Below are 22322 nucleotides of genomic sequence, written 5' to 3'. Positions count from 1 at the left end.
AAGTATTTGTATCAATACCATGGGCCTTTTACCCCATGCTTGTGGGCCTTTTACACCATGTGTAGGGTAAAAGGCCCCCCTTGCCACCTCATACATTTATAAGATTCATAAACAAAACAAATAACTTCATTGATTTATTTTTACACAAAATCAGTTGCTCCATTAATATTCAATACAAACATATTTGTTTTTTTTTGCAATTATACGTTTTTGGCGGAGTGAATAGCACATTTGTTCTTAGTGGGGCCTCTTGTTAGCGTCCTGCAGGGTCCTGTTACATGTTAGGGTCATGTGTATAAAATATTCCAGGAAGTCAGCTTGATCAGTTACCAAAGAGGAATGTTAAAATGTTGTGTTGCAAAAATGAGTACACACTGCTGAAAGTTACTAAATAAAACCAAAAATGTATGTTGTTATATTAAGGTATGTTTTGATCAACAGGTATGTTGAAACAAATCTGTTAAAGATAAGTCATTTTTGGACAATTAAATGTGTTATATAGGCCATTTAACCATACAACAATAAAACCATACAACAATAAAACCACTTAAGAGAGAATTGTCAGGACATTGATTTCTTGTGAAAATTGTGAAAAGGCCATTGGAATAATTATGACTTTATTTTAAGCTTTCGTTTAGTGATGAGTGAGTTTTTGCTAGAAAAAGAGCAGGAGAAAGACCAAGAAAGTGTGTCAGAGCGGGCAAAATGTATGTGTCACGAATCTGGTCTGCACTTCCGTTCATTCACCACCAGAGGTCACTCGCTCATTATATTGACTTTCACACCACACATCACGTTTCCCATCAGCCATCTCACCAATCACACACTCACCTGATCACACGCACACAGCTGTAACCAATCACACACTCTATTTAAGCCATGGACTTTCTCGCCCTCGTTGCCGAGTATTGTATGCGTTTACCGCTCCCCTAGCCGTAGCTACTCTACAGAGCCCCTGATAGTTTTCCCCTGCCTGTTTTGTATTGTGTTTTCCCGTGTTTGTTTTCTAGCCCATGTTCCCTGGATTAACCCTTGCCTTGCCGTTTGGACACTGTTTGCACCTCTCTTGGATTCTTGCTCGTGTACCTGGATTAGCTCTCTGCCTTGCCCCATTGGACACTGTTCGCCGATTGTCGACCCACGCTTGCCCTAGGATTACTCTTTGTCTTGTCCCTGCCATACCTGTTTGTCATTGTTTCGACCCTGCCTGTTATGACCACGTCTCTTGTCAATAAAAGCTTGCACATGGATCCGCACGTCTCACGTATCATCAGCCACGTTACAGTATGAAAAGAGTGACACTTTATCTCACGGAGTAAGATGCAGCCTTGCAGAAGTGGCATGCATGGTTGTTTATCCACACCAGAACTACCGACTGTAGCCAAAGCACAATGAACTCATTTAGCTTTTTCCAAGGCCCATATTTGTAAAATATTGATTTCTGGGAATCCATACTCTGGTGTCATGAGACCAAGTCAATCATTTTGGTTGTAACGGCATCCAAAATGTTCTGGTGTTGCTTTTTGTTGGAGTACCGTGAGAAGTGCCTGGTTCCCACAGTGACATGCAGTGGTAGTAAAGCTGTTATATAGCTGCTTTATCAACAATGTCATGAATTCACACACCACTGTGTGATGTAATAGAAAAACCTGAAACAGAAGATTCTACCATCTCCTCATTCCCTGCACTGTTGGACATTTTGTCAGCATGAATGGAGATAATCATTCGCCCAGGGTGAAAATCCTTCAGTAAACATGTATTTCACTCAATCTTAACATTTTTAAGCAGCTGTGGGGATTCTATAGAGACAAGCTGAGCAACACACCCCATTAAAGACCAGAGCATGTAAGGAGCTCATCCTCCAGGAGTTCAACAGGACAGATGTGACAATTTGTCATGAACTTGTACAATCGGTGCCAAGAAGGGTCAGAGCAGTGTACTTATGTCTCTATCTTTTTGCTTACGAAAGTTATTACAAAAACAATGTTAATTTTGGACATGCAATTCCGTAATCAGCCACTAGGGGTAAAACGGAAGGTTGTGAAAGATGCCCACTGTCCCCCTCTCTGTTGATTGACACTGGTCTCATGTCTCTATCTTCCTGCTGATGAAAGTTATTACAAAAAGAAGATTAATTTTGGACATGCAATTCCCTTTTCTAAGGTAAAACAGAAGGTTGTGAAAAATGTCCACCCATACAGAAGTCACATAGATTTAAATATATTTTTAATAAATATATTTTGATATATTTAAATATCTTAAATTCAAATAGAAGTAAATATATTTTATACAATACATGTAAATATATTTTGAAATATATATTAAAAATATATTTAAATATTTGATTTTGGCCGCTTTTTAATATTTTTCACATATATTAAATATATGTAAATATTAGTGGTGGGCATAGATTAATTTTTTTAATCTAGATTAATCTCACTGTAATCTTGGAATTAATCTAGATTAATCTAGATTAAAATGGCTCATTTGAATTCTGCCAAGTAGATCAGAATAAGTTCTAGTAGTAAACAACTAGCAGTCGTCAAGAATTTAATATTGATAATAACATTGAAGACATTGTATGATTATTCCTTAAAGATAAGGTTTTAATAGTTTTAGTAGTAGTAGCCTATTACGTTCTGCCCAATGTCTTCAAGTGAAACCGAACTTTTATTTTGACGGGTTGCCGTGAGGATAGTTTTTCTCAAATGAAACGCTCGAATGCTCACGAAGTGACTCTCAGAGCAGTTCTGGAGATTCATTTAGTGAGACGACAGACGTTAATATCGCCGCAAGCGTCGCGCGGTCTTCTGTATGAGTGAACAAACCCCTGCGTCTGCGCCATACATTAACTCAGAGACACACATAAGTCATATTTAAATAGACGTTTGCGCCTTAATATTTACAAATAGGAGTGGGAGTGTGCTCACTTGTGTGTGCGCTTACGTTTGTTTGTGTGTGTGTGTGTGTGTGTGCGAACCGGGGCGGAACTCCGCTGTGCGCGCGATACAGAGAGCGCGACCATGTAAGGTAGAGACAGAAATGACTTGCCGATTTCCATTGGGAAGCTTCTTAAAAATAAATTTTCCCTGAAGCAAACCCGGCGGCTTCATAGCTGCATCCATGTTAGCACGCATACACACAGGTTCAAGACTCGTTCTCGCCCCTACAGTGCAATTCGGCTAGGTATACATCCGCTAAAATATCAAGGTGAAGTCATCATAGTTTGCGTAGTATAGACCCAGCTCCCAGCCCAACTTTGAGAATAGATTAACGGCGATATTTTTTTTATCGCCCGATAAGAGTCTCACGTTAATGCAGCACGTTAACGGCAGGCCCGGATTAACACAGTGTAGTGCCCTAGGGTGACCACATATGAAGTGCCACCCCCTCAAAAATTCAGGAGCACCTTCTGATCAATAACAAAAATTAGCCTTCCCATTACAAGGTAATATTTGACTCCTTAAAGTGATTTACAGGGGCATTTTTGTAATGCCATTTGTTTCCCTTAATTTTATTAAAGGTAGCCTATGTCATTGTCAAATTCAAAAAAACATTTTTTCCAAAATTTCTAATCAGGTTAATTCATAAATGAAACATAAATGTGTTTGAATGGAGATGCGCAGCGGCTCAGCTGTGACTGTTTGAAACTATTTTCCTTTACAAAATAGAGCAAAATCAGGCAATATTGTTAAAGTCATACAATGTACATCACTTTATATTAACTTATATGCCACATTGATGGCTCAGGAAGGTGTAATTGTTCAAATAACATATTGTTTCATTTTAAAATATTAAAAAAAAAATTGTAACCCTAATGTGTATTTCAATTGTAATATTTCTTTAAAGTCTAGGGACAGAAAAGTGGACGTTTCTGTAGAATGACCCTTATTGTTCTTTGAACCGTTGTATTAATTTAATATCACATTTGCAAACTCCCTTAATAATCTTTAAAAGCTGTTACTCACTTCAGTTCATCGCAATCTCACAAAGCTCCACTATAATCAATGAAGCTCTCTACACTGCACAACGAATCTCTTATTTACACCTTCTACACTTTGTTTGTTATGGAGAGGATTTGTAAGCGTGCATAACTCAGCAATGAACAAAAGTATTTTGAGCAGTGAGTGGATTCTGATTAACATTGCATTCAAGGAATCAACATATGTCTGCGATACATTAGGCCCACTCACCGCTGCACAAACACGCAAGTAGAAATCTTTGAAGCTCCTCTCAGCGCAAACACAAATAGCCTGTGCTGATCGGGTTAGTCATACAGGTGCTCCTAAATATTTTTTGATAGTCGCACGCAGTACTTTTCAGTCGCCCTGTATAGCCCTGGCTATGTGTCGTGATATTTTCTCTTTTTTTTTTTTTTAAATTTACGTTTCGCACAACCGCCAAGTCGATGCTGCCTATCCATTTGTGAATAAATATGCTCGACTCCGACTGTGGGAGGGGGCAAATACACTGGGACCTGACCCAATTGTAATTCTTTATATGCGTGCATATATTTGATATTCTCTCTGTATATATATTGTATCATTAACTGTTCATTTTCTATGCATCTGTATCTCTTCCAGCAAAATAATATACAAAACATGAAAAATATTTTAAAGGTCTTGTCATTATCGTAATCACTTGGTGCCCCCCTATTGGCTAGTGCCCCAGGGCACTCGCCCAATCCCGTCTATGGATAATCCGGCCCTGGTTAACGCAGTACCTAAAACACACTGACTCGCGCCAGCTCCACTGAACACCAGCAGCGCGCGGCACACGACTCCCTCTCCTGACGTAATATGACGCGATGTTGAAAAAAAAAAGCGCTTTTTGAGAACTGTCAAGGAATGCGTCACGTTTTCTTCTAAATTTGTGTCCTCATGCCTTGTAAAACATTTTCAAACCCTGCAATAACGGTTCATATGATATTTTCATTAGGGTTGGGTATCGTTTGGGTTTTTTTCGATACCAGTGCCGGTGCCTAAACGGTGCCTGAACCGATACTTGTTATATATATACACAGGTATATGTATATATAAACATACTGTACAGGTGCTGGTCATATAATTAGAATATCATCAAAAAGTTGATTTATTTCACTAATTCCATTCAAAAAGTGAAACTTGTATATTATATTCATTCATTACACACAGACTGATATATTTCAAATGTTTATTTCTTTTAATTTTGATGATTAGAGCTTACAGCTCATGAAAGTCAAAAATCAGTATCTCAAAATATTAGAATATTTGAGTTTGAATAAATGACCATCCCTACAGTATAAATTCTGGGTATCTCTTGTTCTTTGAAACCACAATAATGGGGAAGACTGCTGACTTGGCAATGATCCAGAAGACAAACATTGACACCCTCCACAAAGAGGGTAAGTCACAGAAGGTCATTACTGAAAGGTGTGGCTGTTTACAGAGTGCTATATCAAAGCATATTAAATGCAAAGTTGACTGGAAGGAAGAATTTGGGTAGGAAAAGGTGAACAAGCAACAGGGATGACTGCAAGCTTGAGAATACAGTCAAGCAAAGCCGATTCAAACACTTGGGAGAGCTTCACAAGGAGAGAACTGAATCAACTGCATCAAGAGTCACCACGCTCAGACGTCTTCAGGAAAAGGGCTACCAAGCCACTTCTGAACCAGAGACAACGTCAGAAGCATCTTAACTGGGCTGTGGAGAAAAAGAACTGGACTGTTGCTCAGTGGTCCAAAGTCCTCTTTTCAGATGAAAGTAAATTTTACATTTAATTTGGAAATCAAGGTCCCAGAGTCTGAAGGAAGAGTGGAGAGGCACAGAATCCATGTTGCTTGAAGTCCAGTGTGAAGTTTCCACAGTCAGTGATGATTTGGGCTGCCATGTCATCTGCTGGTGTTGGTCCACTGTGTTTTATGATGTCCACAGTCAACGCAGCCATCTACCAGGAAATTTTAGAGAACTTCATGCTTCCTTCTGCTGACAAGCTTTATGGAGATGCTGATTTCATTTTCCAGCAGGACTTGGCACCTGCCCACACTGCCAAAGGTACCAAAAGCTGGTTCAATGACCATAGTGTTACTGTGCTTGATTGGCCAGCAAACTCGCCTGACCTGAACCCCATAGAGAATCTGTGGGGTATTGTCAAGGGGAAGATGAGAGACACCAGACCCAACAATGCAGATGAGCTGAAGGCCACTATCAGAGCAACCTGGGCTCTCATAACACCTGAGCAGTGCCACAGACTGATCGACTCCATGCCACGCCGCATTGCTGCAGTAATTCAGGCAAAAGGAGCCCCAACTAAGTATTGAGTGCTGTACATGCTCATACTTTTCATTTTCATACTTTTCAGTTGGTCAAGATTTCTAAAAATCCTTTCTTTGTATTGGTCTTAAGTAATATTCTAATATTTTGAGATACTGATTTTTGACTTTCATGAGCTGTAAGCTCTAATCATCAAAATTAAAAGAAATAAACATTTGAAATATATCAGTCTGTGTGTAATGAATGAATATAATATAAAAGTTTCACTTTTTGAATGGAATTAGTGAAATAAATCAACTTTTTGATGATATTCTAATTATATGACCAGCACCTGTATATGCAACTCATGAAGCTCCAGGAAATCCCCAATATGGACAATGGCATTGCTATTGCTGTAACTGAGTAAACAGAAGATATAAATGTTTTGAATAATAAAACAAATACATTAAACACTCGACTACAACAATATATACAGTGGGGCAAAAAAGTATTTAGTCAGCCACCAATTGTGCAAGTTCTCCCACTTAAAAAGATGAGAGAGGCCTGTAATTTTCATCATAGGTATACCTCAACTATGAGAGACAAAATGAGAAAAAAAAAAAAACAGAAAATCACATTGTAGGATTTTTAAAGAATTTATTGGTAAATTCCTCGGTAAAATAAGTATTTGGTCACCTACAAACAAGCAAGATTTCTGGCTCTCACAGACCTGTAACTTCTTCTTTAAGAGGCTCCTCTGTCCTCCACTCGTTACCTGTATTAATGGCATCTGTTTGAACTCGTTATTAGTATAAAAGACACCTGTCCACAACCTCAAACAGTCCAACTCCAAACTCCACCATGGCCAAGACCAAAGAGCTGTCAAAGGACACCAGAAACGAAATTGTACACCTGCACCAGGCTGGGAAGACTGAATCTGCAATAGGTAAGCAGCTTGGTGTGAAGAAATCAACTGTGGGAGCAATTATTAGAAAATGGAAGACATACAAGACCACTGATAATCTCCCTCGATCTGGGGCTCCATAAGATCTCACCCGTGGGGTCAAAATGATCACAAGAACTGTGAGCAAAAATCCCAGAACCACACGGGGGGACCTAGTGAATGACCTGCAGAGAGCTGGGACCAAAGTAACAAAGGCTACCATCAGTAACACACTGCGCCGCCAGGGACTCAAATCCTGCAGTGCCAGACGTGTCCCCCTGCTTAAGCCAGTACATGTCCGGCCCGTCTGAAGTTTGCTAGAGAGCATTTGGATGATCCAGAAGAGGATTGGGAGAATGTCATATGGTCAGATGAAACCAAAATAGAACTTTTTGGTAAAAACTCAACTTGTCGTGTTTGGAGGAGAAAGAATGCTGAGTTGCATCGAAAGAACACCATACCTACTGTGAAGCATGGGGGTGGAAACATAATGCTTTGGGGCTGTTTTTCTGCAAAGGGACCAGGACGACTGATCTGTGTAAACGAAAGAATGAATGGGGCCATGTATCGTGAGATTTTGAGTGAAAACCTCCTTCCATCAGCAAGGGCATTGAAGATGAAACGTGGCTGGGTCTTTCAGCATGACAATGATCCCAAACACACCGCCCGAACAGCGAAGGAGTGGCTTCGTAAGAAGCATTTCAAGGTCCTGGAGTGGCCTAGCCAGTCTCCAGATCTCAACCCCATCGAAAATCTTTGGCAGGAGTTGAAAGTCCGTGTTGCCCAGCGACAGCCCCAAAACATTACTGCTCTAGAGGAGATCTGCATGGAGGAATGGGCCAAAATACCAGCAACAGTGTGTGAAAACCTTGTGAAGACTTACAGAAAACGTTTGACCTCTGTCATTGCCAACAAAGGGTATATAACAAAGTATTGAGATGAAATTTTGTTATTGACCAAATACTTATTTTCCACCATAATTTGCAAATAAATTCTTTAAGTAGACTGCAGACACGAGGGTTCACGGTTTTCTTTTTCTGGGTGACCTTCCCCGTCCACTTTGATATGACTCCTCCAGCCCTGGTCCCTTTTCCGGATTTATCTCGATGAACCACCTGAAAAACAAATGTGTGTGTTTAGAATTAGTGTGGAGGGGAAAAAAAGATGGTAACACTTTATCTTAGGGTCTCTTAACTAGTTGCTTATTAGCTAGCATATTACTAGACTATTAGCCATTTATTAGCACTAATTAAGCACATAGTAATGCCTTATTCTGCATGACCTTATTCTACATCCCTAATCCTACCCAATACCTAAACTTAACAACTACCTTACTAACTGTTAATAAGCAGAAAATTAGGAATTTATTGAGGGAAAAGTCGTAGTTAATGGTGAATAAGTGTTCCCTATTCTAAAGTGTTGCCAAAAAGGGTACTCACGGATAACATATAAATATTAAAAGTATATAAAATTATATTCTTGTATCAAGAACACTTCACTTTACTTTGTCAGGAAAGGATCTTTGGACTGAATGATGTGTTTCAGTCTAGATTAAAGATATCTCTTTGTTCAAGCATTGACATAACACATCTTATACCCTACTATTTTAGCCATGTCTGACAGAACTGTAACATATGCACATGATCATCATTTTAATGATGAAGGATGGGTCCTAGATGAATCTGCTTCCTTTCAAGGTTTCCACCAACACCTCACCACCGATAGACATTTTATTTCCTTGACATTCACCTACTGCTCACTGGGGCTCAAATATTTGATAGGAAATTTCTATTTGATGCTATTCCTGTTTATTAGGGCCAAATGTTTCAATGAAACATACATTTTCTGTATAGCTGCTTTAAAAATATATGTATTGTAAAAAGTGATATAGAAATAAAATGTGAAGTGAATTGAATGTATGCATCCAAGTATCTAACCGTTGAATAATTTGCAACATGCATGCGTCTTCAGCTTGGTATTGAAGATTGAAATTGTTGTAAGTAGAAAAATCAGCTGCAAGCCCAGACAGAAAAGCTGGCTGGATGCCCTCACAAATGATGTGCTCCTCAAGGCTGATCATCCAGTGCTGGATTCTTCTTCCTGGTGTTTCACCTGAACCTTTAAAAGAAAAACACATTTAATGTTTTAATTTAATTCACATTTAATTTCAGCATTGACATAACATTAATTTGACATTGCCAGATTACAATTGAATGCAAAGAAAACTAAAATCATTGTAAACAGTCACAGAGTTCAGCACTTCTAACATAAGAAAAGCATTTCAACATGGACTGGTCTGGACAGACCTTTAAGTCAAAATGTGTATACTGTAAATTGTGTATTGTAAAATTTATTTTCATTTATATTCAGACAACAAAGAAAGCCCATCCACTGAAAGTCCACACAAGTGCATGGTAAATAAAACTCAATTTCAAACATGCTAGCTTTACACATGAAAACATTGGTTCTCATACTTAGCTTTCGTGTTTACATTTTTAAGTGCTCCAAGCATATGATTTCCGATTCAGAAATCCAGCTAATAAGTATTCTATCACTTTAAATACAAAACCAACATGGATTGATGCAAAACATAACCAACATAAAAACAATATAAGCACAACAGTAAAATCCCCTTAGAATAAGCATGTCATACAAGAACATGCTTACCCAAATTTGCAATCACAATGACACCGAAATTTTGAGTTTGTTCGTTTGTTTTTTTCAAACAGTGGAGGTTTAACGCGTTAGCAAATTCTGCAAACTGATAGCCTATTAGCAAACAACACCGCCATTTCAGCATGTTACAGAGACATCGATGTGATTTCAATGCAACAGTGTTTGAAAACTTAACTTTGCATAGAATTATCTCATAACGAATGAAACTCACCCTGTAATTGGGAATAATATAATCCGAGTCACAGAGTCAGAAATCCAGTTGCACTCGATGATGTCGCATTTGGCGCGTTTATCACTGAAAAGAGCAAATAAAAGATAGTGTCACTTCCGATATCCACTATACAGATTAGTTGCAGTAGCAAATGTAATGTATTTTGTCTATGAAATCGCGCAAAGCAAAGGGAATTGACCTGTTAACAAGACGGATGAAAGTCCCGGCGTGCTCACTGCAGTTTACAAAAATACTGGATAGTAATGTTTTATTTCCTTCGAGTTATAAATACAGTAGAATGCCGTTATATTGTGTCTACGTCATTTCACAAAAACGAAAAACAGTAATGTACTGCTTTTGAACATAACAGGATTATACTGTTGAAATTCTGCCGTAAATTAACAGCAATTTTTAACAGTGTAAATTACAGGCCTCTCATCTTTTTAAGTGGGAGAACTTGCACAATTGGTGGCTGACTAAATACTTTTTGCTCTTCTTCACAACTAAACAAACAATGTGTAAACTACAATACAAATATACTATGCCATTGTGTACGCTATTGAATAATGGCCTGCTAGTAAAAAGGACAACATTTTCTTCTTGGTTTTTAATATATATTTGTACCCTTTGAAATAGTGACTTGAAATGTAACACAAGTAAAGCAGCTTTAAAGTGTTGATTCAAAACTTGTTTTGCTTTATTAAAAAAAAAAAAAAAAAAAAACTTTCTTAGAAAAAACATTAAAGACAATAATTGAAATTTAAGGGGAAGAAGTGGTCATAACAGAAATAAACTCAACATATTCCCCAAATCAGATTCTGACTTACAGAACATTGGTACAAAATGAAAAAAAATTGTAAAATAAAGCCCAAAGCTTATTACATTTATGACAATAAATGTAATTTCAGCTGTATAAATGATAAATAAATTGCTTTAACTCTTTAACAATTAATTCTAATAGGTCATGCAGGCTGTCCAAAAAAATAACTCTGGACACAAAGATTAAGTGAAAAACTTAGAGAACACCTGAGTAAATGTTTTTGAGTGAATAGAAATTAATGAATACCTGAAAAAATAGAGATCAAGAGACTGTGTGTGTGGGTGTGCGCACGCACATTTTTGTGACAAATGAGGACATAAATTTGTGTAATGACAGGTATTACAAGGAGCAGATGACTTTTCAGGACATTACCTCATGTCCCCACTTTTCAAAAGGCTTATAAATCACACAAAATGGAGTGTATTGAAAATCTGAAATAGCACAAAGTTCGCTGTAAAGGGTAGGTTTAGGTGTAGGGCAATAGCACATACAGTTTTACAGTATAAAACCATTACGCTTATGGGATGTCCCCACTTTTCAAAAGGCTTATAAATCACACAAAATGGAGTGTATTGAAAATCTGAAATAGCACAAAGTTCGCTGTAAAGGGTAGGTTTAGGTGTAGGGCAATAGCACATACAGTTTTTACAGTATAAAACCATTACGCTTATGGGATGTCCCCACTTTTCAAAAGGCTTATAAATCACACAAAATGGAGTGTATTGAAAATCTGAAATAGCACAAAGTTCGCTGTAAAGGGTAGGTTTAGGTGTAGGGCAATAGCACATACAGTTTTACAGTATAAAATGTAATGTATTTTGTCTATGAAATCGCGCAAAGCAAAGGGAATTGACCTGTTAACAAGACGGATGAAAGTCCCGGCGTGCTCACTGCAGTTTACAAAAATACTGGATAGTAATGTTTTATTTCCTTCGAGTTATAAATACAGTAGAATGCCGTTATATTGTGTCTACGTCATTTCACAAAAACGAAAAACAGTAATGTACTGCTTTTGAACATAACAGGATTATACTGTTGAAATTCTGCCGTAAATTAACAGCAATTTTTAACAGTGTAAATTACAGGCCTCTCATCTTTTTAAGTGGGAGAACTTGCACAATTGGTGGCTGACTAAATACTTTTTGCTCTTCTTCACAACTAAACAAACAATGTGTAAACTACAATACAAATATACTATGCCATTGTGTACGCTTATTGAATAATGGCCTGCTAGTAAAAAGGACAACATTTTCTTCTTGGTTTTTAATATATATTTGTACCCTTTGAAATAGTGACTTGAAATGTAACACAAGTAAAGCAGCTTTAAAGTGTTGATTCAAAACTTGTTTTGCTTTATTAAAAAAAAAAAACTTTCTTAGAAAAACATTAAAGACAATAATTGAAATTTAAGGGAAGAAGTGGTCATAACAGAAATAAACTCAACATATTCCCCAAATCAGATTCTGACTTACAGAACATTGGTACAAAATGAAAACAAATTGTAAAATAAAGCCCAAAGCTTATTACATTTATGACAATAAATGTAATTTCAGCTGTATAAATGATAAATAAATTGCTTTAACTCTTTAACAATTAATTCTAATAGGTCATGCAGGCTGTCCAAAAAATAACTCTGGACACAAAGATTAAGTGAAAACTTAGAGAACACCTGAGTAAATGTTTTTGAGTGAATAGAAATTAATGAATACCTGAAAAATAGAGATCAAGAGACTGTGTGTGTGGTGTGTGCGCACGCACATTTTTGTGACAAATGAGGACATAAATTTGTGTAATGACAGGTATTACAAGGAGCAGGTGACTTTTCAGGACATTACCTCATGTCCCCACTTTTCAAAAGGCTTATAAATCACACAAAATGGAGTGTATTGAAAATCTGAACTAGCACAAAGTTCGCTGTAAAGGGTAGGTTTAGGTGTAGGGCAATAGCACATACAGTTTTTACAGTATAAAACCATTACGCTTATGGGATGTCCCCACTTTTCAAAAGGCTTATAAATCACACAAAATGGAGTGTATTGAAAATCTGAACTAGCACAAAGTTCGCTGTAAAGGGTAGGTTTAGGTGTAGGGCAATAGCACATACAGTTTTTACAGTATAAAACCATTACGCTTATGGGATGTCCCCACTTTTCAAAAGGCTTATAAATCACACAAAATGGAGTGTATTGAAAATCTGAACTAGCACAAAGTTCGCTGTAAAGGGTAGGTTTAGGTGTAGGGCAATAGCACATACAGTTTTTACAGTATAAAACCATTACGCTTATGGGATGTCCCCACTTTTCAAAAGGCTTATAAATCACACAAAATGGAGTGTATTGAAAATCTGAAATAGCACAAAGTTCGCTGTAAAGGGTAGGTTTAGGTGTAGGGCAATAGCACATACAGTTTTTACAGTATAAAACCATTACGCTTATGGGATGTCCCCACTTTTCAAAAGGCTTATAAATCACACAAAATGGAGTGTATTGAAAATCTGAACTAGCACAAAGTTCGCTGTAAAGGGTAGGTTTAGGTGTAGGGCAATAGCACATACAGTTTTTACAGTATAAAACCATTACGCTTATGGGATGTCCCCACTTTTCAAAAGGCTTATAAATCACACAAAATGGAGTGTATTGAAAATCTGAAATAGCACAAAGTTCGCTGTAAAGGGTAGGTTTAGGTGTAGGGCAATAGCACATACAGTTTTTACAGTATAAAACCATTACGCTTATGGGATGTCCCCACTTTTCAAAAGGCTTATAAATCACACAAAATGGAGTGTATTGAAAATCTGAAATAGCACAAAGTTCGCTGTAAAGGGTAGGTTTAGGTGTAGGGCAATAGCACATACAGTTTTTACAGTATAAAACCATTACGCTTATGGGATGTCCCCACTTTTCAAAAGGCTTATAAATCACACAAAATGGAGTGTATTGAAAATCTGAAATAGCACAAAGTTCGCTGTAAAGGGTAGGTTTAGGTGTAGGGCAATAGCACATACAGTTTTTACAGTATAAAACCATTACGCTTATGGGATGTCCCCACTTTTCAAAAGGCTTATAAATCACACAAAATGGAGTGTATTGAAAATCTGAACTAGCACAAAGTTCGCTGTAAAGGGTAGGTTTAGGTGTAGGGCAATAGCACATACAGTTTTTACAGTATAAAACCATTACGCTTATGGGATGTCCCCACTTTTCAAAAGGCTTATAAATCACACAAAATGGAGTGATGCAAAACATAACCAACATAAAAACAATATAAGCACAACAGTAAAATCCCCTTAGAATAAGCATGTCATACAAGAACATGCTTACCCAAATTTGCAATCACAATGACACCGAAATTTTGAGTTTGTTCGTTTGTTTTTTTCAAACAGTGGAGGTTTAACGCGTTAGCAAATTCTGCAAACTGATAGCCTATTAGCAAACAACACCGCCATTTCAGCATGTTACAGAGACATCGATGTGATTTCAATGCAACAGTGTTTGAAAACTTAACTTTGCATAGGAATTATCTCATAACGAATGAAACTCACCCTGTAATTGGGAATAATATAATCCGAGTCACAGAGTCAGAAATCCAGTTGCACTCGATGATGTCGCATTTGGCGCGTTTATCACTGAAAAGAGCAAATAAAAGATAGTGTCACTTCCGATATCCACTATACAGATTAGTTGCAGTAGCAAATGTAATGTATTTTGTCTATGAAATCGCGCAAAGCAAAGGGAATTGACCTGTTAACAAGACGGATGAAAGTCCCGGCGTGCTCACTGCAGTTTACAAAAATACTGGATAGTAATGTTTTATTTCCTTCGAGTTATAAATACAGTAGAATGCCGTTATATTGTGTCTACGTCATTTCACAAAAACGAAAAAAACAGTAATGTACTGCTTTTGAACATAACAGGATTATACTGTTGAAATTCTGCCGTAAATTAACAGCAATTTTTAACAGTGTAAATTACAGGCCTCTCTCATCTTTTTAAGTGGGAGAACTTGCACAATTGGTGGCTGACTAAATACTTTTTTGCCCCACAGTAGTTCATCTGTGTTATTCAAGCCATCGCTGGTATTTTCATAATTAAGTATATTAATAATCCATTGCTAATCGATGCATTAGTAGCCTATGGAACATATTTTCTGCCTCATTCTGTGACAAGAAGCTACATCAGATCACAAAAGGAAGCATTTAACTGCTGTGGACTAAAAAGGTTATAATGTTCTCTTTTGTTGGACAACAGGTTTAAAAACGTGAATACAAGATCATTTTAGTTTTAGGCATTTTAATTTAAGCTAGGGCTGGGCGGTATATTGATATATAGATATATTCTTTATAAGCTTGATACGAGCGCAGCTGAAAAAATATCTAGGGAGGACACAGACTGAACTGCTGCGGAGAAAGTGCATAATACAATTTGTTCTAAATGTGACAAGCTTTATATGAAGGGCTTTAAAAAAAAAAAAAACTCGTAAAATATACTAGCGTATAGTTTATAGTTTCAGTTTAAAGCGGCTCTGACAGAAAGGCTGCGTGTGCCGCTGACAGAGACGTGCTGTTTAATGTGTTTGAGACGTGCTGTTTTCCCTAATGCATACTTACATTTCACAGGTAATGTGAATTTACATATTCTCCATCTGTAAATGTTAGAAAGCTATGGAAATATTTCCATTTTGCTGTCAGAAGTGCGTGAGCTTTTGCTTTGCGATTCTCCGCTAAACTTCACAGACTTCATTTATATTAGAACATGCGCGCCAAACAGACGGAGCGCAATAACTCTGACTAAAATATACATTTTGCTGAAATATGTGTAGTTGGACAATAAATGTGATGTATGCAGAATTTTAAACATACAAGTAAGTGTATTTGTATGATAGCACTAACTGTAAAGTAATGGGGTAATCAAAATAGCCATTTCTACTCAGTCTGTGCTTTATTTTCATTTTTAGTTTAGTAAATTTAACTTCTTACTTTTTGCACATAATATATGCCAACATGCTTACATTCACTTTATTTGTTTAATCCAAATACAAAATACCGATATATACCACCATATACAACACATCAGCCAAAAGATACCGAGATATGAATTTTTGCTCATATCGCCCAGCCCTAATTTGAGCATGTTTAGCTAGTTAATGGAACGCTACCTGCTGCTGTCAGAGCAAGTGTAATTTCTGCATTCATGCGCTCCTCGGATGCTCTCATTTCCCGAGTTGTGCTTTTAAGTCGGAATGTGAAAACAGCACACTTGCGTTACTACTACAAAGATTTGTTGGACTTGTATTATTTGAGCTTTCCGACGTGAGTTCACGTGAATTTTCTCAGTCAGGAAATTATTTTTCACGTGCGGTGCCGGTGATGATGCTTCTTAGGTTCGTTTCGGAGAAACAAAGGAAAAATATTTTAAACGATCGCTCAGGCATGGCACCGAAATGAGGCACCGAAATCTGCGTTCTGATTCGGTTCTAGTACATACCGGTTACTTAGGTACCGGTGCCATATTGGTAAACACAAGCATTGACTAGAGTGGCCGCGATCAGCTCCGGTAGCCGCGTCGGAGCCGTAACGTGTCGCAGACGCGTGCAGTGTACATCAGGAGTATGACTTGCGGCATGATTTAATGGATTCCCTCGCGTAAGTTTAATATTCGCATTTTGTCATTCCTGACACGGAATATGTGGATGTTTGGTCATCTTAGACAAACAAAACTTTTCTTCTAATTGTGAATGGATTATGTAGAGAAACTGAGTAAAGAACGCTGGTCTTACGGCACAGTACACTTGACCGGAAATGAATGAGCTGGCTTATCTACAACCAGGAAGTAACCGTGCATAAGGTCAATTTGAATGAGTGTTTATGCTTTCGAGGTTTAAATAAGCTTGATATGTGTTTGGGAAGACGTTCTGTTTATGTTTTGTTGACATGTCGAGTGTTTTCTGTATTAGATTTCGTTTTTTAGACTAATGGTAATTGCTAATTGGGATATTGTTCAGCAGATAGCTAAATTCGGTTATGTATGTGGCATGCAATGTATAAAGTAACTGTGATGAAGAAGGCAGGGAATTGACGAGGAGGAGGGACAAATTGTCATTGTTAAGCAGTGTATTTATGAGTTTATTGCCAGTGCAATTGATTTTGATATTTTGAGCATTGTTTGTTAATAATTAAAAAATAATTTCCCCCTGGGATTATTCAAGTATTTATGATTCTGATTCTTTAGCAAGACTACTGTTGTGTATTTTTCACAACAGAGTTTTGACTTATTTTCTGTGTGTTCCGAGCAGTGATGGGAATAACGGCGTTATAAATAAACGGCGTTACTAAAGGCGTTTTTTCAGTAATGAGTAATCAAACGAATTACTGTTTCCTCCGTTACAACGCCGTTACCGTTACTTACAATAAAATGTGGCGTTACTATATTCTATTATTATTATTAGATTATTAGATCAGTTCATCTGAATGGATGCGCAGTGTAGCTGTATTTGACGTACCATAAACTCGTGTGAAGGCGCACGACTCGCCGTCGCTTTCCCTCACATACACGCACGCAAAGAAAGATACAGAGCAAGAGAGTCTTTCATAACATGCAGGATTGACGCGCTACATGTAAACGATATTCTTTGTTGTATTTTCCTGTCAAAAGAACGGAGTTCCTTTGGAATTCTGGTTCCGAGTGTGTTTTTATACTTTTTTAGTATCACTCATTTAAATGGGAAGATTTTTATATCTTGTATGTTATACCTTTTGTACCCTTCTGTCATTGTTTTCATCGTTTTTATTGTTAACAAACAAACCACATCCATCCCCCGCACTTTTGAAAAGCTTGCTGCGCCCCTGGGGGTAAAATGAAAGCTTGTGAAAAATGCCCACTGCCTCCCTCTCTTGATTGACACTGGTCTCATGTCTATGCCCTTTAACTAAGAAGCTATTACAAAAACAGCGCCCACTGAGCCACTTTCCCCACGGTCCCTTACTGAAAGCTCCGCTGAGAGCGAGCTCTCCCGGCTTAATGGAGTAGTCCCTCACTGCAGAACAAAGATCCAGGGGCGGGGTTGGATCCACATCCAGGGGGTGGAGATGGGTACGTTTAGGGGTGGGGATGGGTAGGTTTATGCACATTGCGCCGGCTTGTGCGGGGCAGTGCTTATTATATAGAGAGAAAATACTGAAAACTAAGGCTGTGGAACATGATCAGCGTTGCCCTTTTGGCGGTCACACTGTTTAGATTTTTTTATTTTTTTATGGCGTTTATTGCTGAATGTGTCACGACTATCGAAAACAAAACCAACTTAACCCCGCTAATGTATCACAGTTCAATGCTACACATGTCGTCAGCGTTCTGGGAGTATACGACAGGGTTTGGCGAAATCAAACCGAAATTTAATGCATTATTCAACAAAAATCCTGACATTGAGTCTCATTCATGAGACTATTAAAGCAGCAGTTCACTCCGATTGCCCAGAAAAAACGCATAGGTTACGAGAAGATGTATAAAACGTGATATGAAATACAACGCCTAGAAAAAAAAAGTATGTGCACTTTTCTTGTTAATCTTAATTATGCGTGTTGGGCGCATAAAAGTAATGCCGCGACTGCATTATTGAACTGGTCAACATCCTCATTCAGGGCCGGAGTGGGATCAATTTTCAGCCCGGGAGTGTAATGCTCAAGACCAGCCCACCACCTATCCCCATCCAACCCCCTCCCACCGTGGTGGCTTCTGGGAATCTGGATAAATGAAGTGACAGATCTGTTCTTACTATCCTGTTATATTTATTTTTGACATGTTTCAATAAAAAATATGAATAATGTAAATATGGCCATAAATATCAATAACAAATCACATACTGAGTTTTCTGCAACAAGTAGTCCAACTGTTACATTATGAAAAAAATGGTTTGCATTCAAACGAAAATAGTGCAGTAAGAAATATACTTTTTGCACTATTGTTTTTTTATATCCACGTCAATGTAATAAATAAAATAATGAAATAAATTATATGAAACATTTCTGCAACAAAACATACAACTTGATTATTAAAAAAAAAAAAAAGTTCAATTCAAAATTGAAAGCTACCAAGCAGTCATCAATAACTAAATGGAAAATCAGTAAGCATCTCGAGAGAAAGAAAGAAAGAACAGGCTAAAATCACTTACATTTAATTGAAACAGACAATCAACAGAAAAAAAAACTGAATAAAACTGAATACTAAACCGAATAAAAAAATTCCTTCAATGTAAGTCAGTTTGGATAAAAGCGTTTGCCAAATGCATAACTGTAAATGTTGCTAGTGTACCTTGCTGGAGTCGCCAGTTCACGTGTGCTCGTTTGTCTTCTTGAAAAAATATTTGTCAGTTTGGCACATTTGGCCGCGTCATCCTCCAATGCCTTTCTTTTTTTTTTAACCAGGCTTTTTTTTTTTTTTACTATCCATTTTATTCTTCCCGCGATTAGCGCACTCTCGCTACACCACAGTATTAATGGTTTCGGTTTGTCTCCATGGCAACGACCTGGGACACGCGCTTGTGTAGAGGGAGAGAGAGGGTGCGCGCGCGCGCTCTTACAACAGAAAACGTCGCATTTTAATGTTAAATTCAAATATAGTGATATTAGCTTAGTTATCAGCCACACAGTAACTTAAACACATAGACGTTATTCTGTGTATGTAAAAAAATTAAAATAAAAATAAAATAAAAAGCTCGGCCCAATTTATGAGCTGGGCAGAGCGGCCCACCGGGAATTCTCCCGGTTCTCCCGATGGCCACTCCGGGCCTGTCCTCATTCCATATAACAAAACAAAGAATTAATTAACTTACTGCGTCTGATCTGGTTTCAAAGTCTCTCGAAGCATGTCCGCTCTCTGATTGACCCATTCTTGTATTCTGATACATTTCCTTTTGACGTTTAAGCCCAATTTATACTTCTGCGTCGGACCTACGCCGTAAGCTGTGCGTCGGTTTTAATTTACACTTCTGCGTCGACGTCCGCGTCGACGTAGTACACATGCGGCCGGCTAGTTCGCAGTGTCCACGGGCATGTTGCTGGTGTAACCCGCAGTATCATGGACAAAGCCGAAGAAGAAGCGGCTCGTCGGAGAAGCCGTGACAGCGGCAATTAAATATCAAATCATTGCGTTAAATCATTATTTAAAACTACAAAAAGGGAACAACAACGGAACAGGAGAAGATGGCATTCTTTCAATCTCCACAAGGACGCGTACCACGGCAGATCATGTTTGTCGCGGACAACTACTGATCTTGTAATGCTGTAGTATAATAAGACATTCCCCCTTTATATATATATATTACAATGCTTAGTGGTGTGCCGTATTTTTTTACATATCAAAACTGTGCCGCGGCAGAAAAAAAGGTTGGGAAACACTGTAGTAAACACGATTTGCTCGTGAGTTATTGATCCGGAATCTGTGAATATCTTGCCAACTTTACCAAGCTCAGCTTTGACTGCAAAACACTAAAAATAATTATTTGTACGTTCTACAGTAGATCTGCAGAAATTGAATTAAAAAGTGTAGGCCCCCTGGTTCCCGGACTTGCATCTGAATCATCGCTGTCACGTGTTTAGCGGGAAAGTTGTGGGTTTTTTTCTTCTTTTTCTCTAGGAACTATTAGGTCTTTCTTAGTTGGTTGTTGGAAAACAAAAAGACAGATTTTTTTTTTTTTTAATCCGTGTAATGTTGATTTTGGGTAAATTCTTCATCCATAAGTGTATGAAGACAAAACCTTTTATTTATTTATTTTTTCTCTGTATTTAAAAGAGATTTGTTTGTACTTATTTTCCATAATTAAAATGTATGAATAGTAAACAGGCCTGCAAATTTGCTGGGATGTTAAGTGACTTTGGAAGATGAATGAAAAGACCCCTGTGTTATTCCCTTTTTCCACTGATGGATGGAAGTTTTAAATGGTGAGCTCTTTATAAAGATGTTAAAGATGCACATTCTATATGGTTCTGAATCTAAAAATACAAGTAGCGAGTTTATAATTTATATATATATATATATATATATATATAATTCTTTATGTTTTTTTTTCTACATTGGGTGGTTTGACTCATCTTATCGCACACTCGTGGTTACAGGTAATAAATCAGAGGTGTAAAGTACTTGAGTAAATGTAACTATTTACTTAAGTATCTTTTGTTACTTTGTAGTTTTACTGAATATCAAAGACATTAGCAGCTTTTACTCTCTACTTCACTACATTTTTGAATTAATATTTGTACTCTTTACTCCACTACATTTGTTGTAGTTACACATTACATTTTTCATGGCACCTAGCTTTTCTGCAGCAGTTTATTTATGCTAAAGATGTGATATCGCCAACTACAGGGCACTGAAAGTACTATATCTTGTGCATTTTGCCCTTACCTAAACTTGTCAACAAGGCTACTTTACGTGAATGTAAGCTCCTTAGCAAGTACTTGTGAATCACAGGTGTTTTATATATGAGATGAGGACACGACTGCAGCTTGCAGTGAGGCCGAAACCAGCACATCCAGTGCAAGAAGACTTTGACTTTTTTATTTTACTTAACATTATTTTATTCATCCTTTATACTGAAGAGACCTTTTTGAAGGTTGTTTTTGTTTTGTTTGCTTTGTTATTGCAATTTTTAGGTGTTCAGTTTTATTTTGGTTTTAGAAAATAAGCATGACTGCTTTCCTCACAAATCAGCTCTTTCTTGTTTTTGTTGCGTTTTCTGTGCCTTGTCTTGGACTTTTGTCACTTCCTGTCTCCCGTGATATTTGTAGTCAGTTTGTATCCTATCTTGTTTTCCATGAAATCCCTGCACATAGATCCTTGCCTCTGAATGTTTTCCCCAGCTTCCCCACAACATTACAGTTTTTCACTGGCATGTCTCTTTGACTAGTGCATCTTTGAGCCTATATTTAGTTTAAGTAAAATACTTAAGTACTGTTAAAATCAGATACTCTTAATACTTTTACTCAAGTTGTTTTGGAATTGATGATTTATAACTTGTAGTGGAGTAAGTTTCACTGTAAAGTATCTGTATTTTACTCAAGTATGGTTTTCAGGTACTCTTTCTTTACACCTCATATATTCTCAATTTACTACCCTCCTGAAGCTACAGAAGATACTTAGGCCTGCATGTTTCCCATAAGACAAAAAAACAAAAACAAAAAAACACACAAGTTACGTCATCCAATTCAGAAATGGCTAAATAATGTTTAAATGTTTTCTTCTTGACCATCAGTGAAGGTTTGCAGCTTTGGTAATAGTTGGTTAGGAGTCCCTCAGTTGTCCTCGGTGTGAAAAGATGGAAGCCAAAGCTGAAAAGGGTTCAAATATGCAGAACATGCTGGAAAACCAAAGAATGTGCAGGAGTGTTTTTATGAAAAATAGCGGGCAGTTACCCAGTCAGCAAACAAATTTGGCCCAGATTTGGCATGCATC

At 37.5% G+C, this 22322-nt stretch overlaps 1 protein-coding gene and 1 long non-coding RNA gene across 2 annotated transcripts in view; both read right to left on the bottom strand.

Annotated features, from left to right (window-relative positions):
- Nucleotides 1–19789, bottom strand: part of LOC131544571 (F-box only protein 2-like) — a 61270-nt gene extending 41481 nt beyond the window's left edge. The window contains exon 1 of the mRNA XM_058782895.1: nt 19705–19789. Coding sequence (XP_058638878.1) covers nt 19705–19779 — 75 coding nt within the window. The 5' untranslated portion in view covers nt 19780–19789. The remainder of the gene's footprint in view (nt 1–19704) is intronic.
- On the bottom strand, nt 8182–10380 carry LOC131544572 (uncharacterized). The gene is made up of 4 exons (XR_009272162.1): nt 10261–10380; nt 10062–10145; nt 9112–9292; nt 8182–8289 (listed from the first exon to the last, which is right to left on the bottom strand). It is a non-coding gene; the product is annotated as an uncharacterized LOC131544572 (long non-coding RNA).
- Nucleotides 19790–22322: the final 2533 nt, after the last annotated feature.

This window comes from Onychostoma macrolepis, chromosome 07 (genome assembly GCF_012432095.1).
Source record: "Onychostoma macrolepis isolate SWU-2019 chromosome 07, ASM1243209v1, whole genome shotgun sequence".
NCBI lineage: Eukaryota > Metazoa > Chordata > Actinopteri > Cypriniformes > Cyprinidae > Onychostoma > Onychostoma macrolepis.
This window is presented reverse-complemented; position numbering and strand designations above follow the sequence as displayed.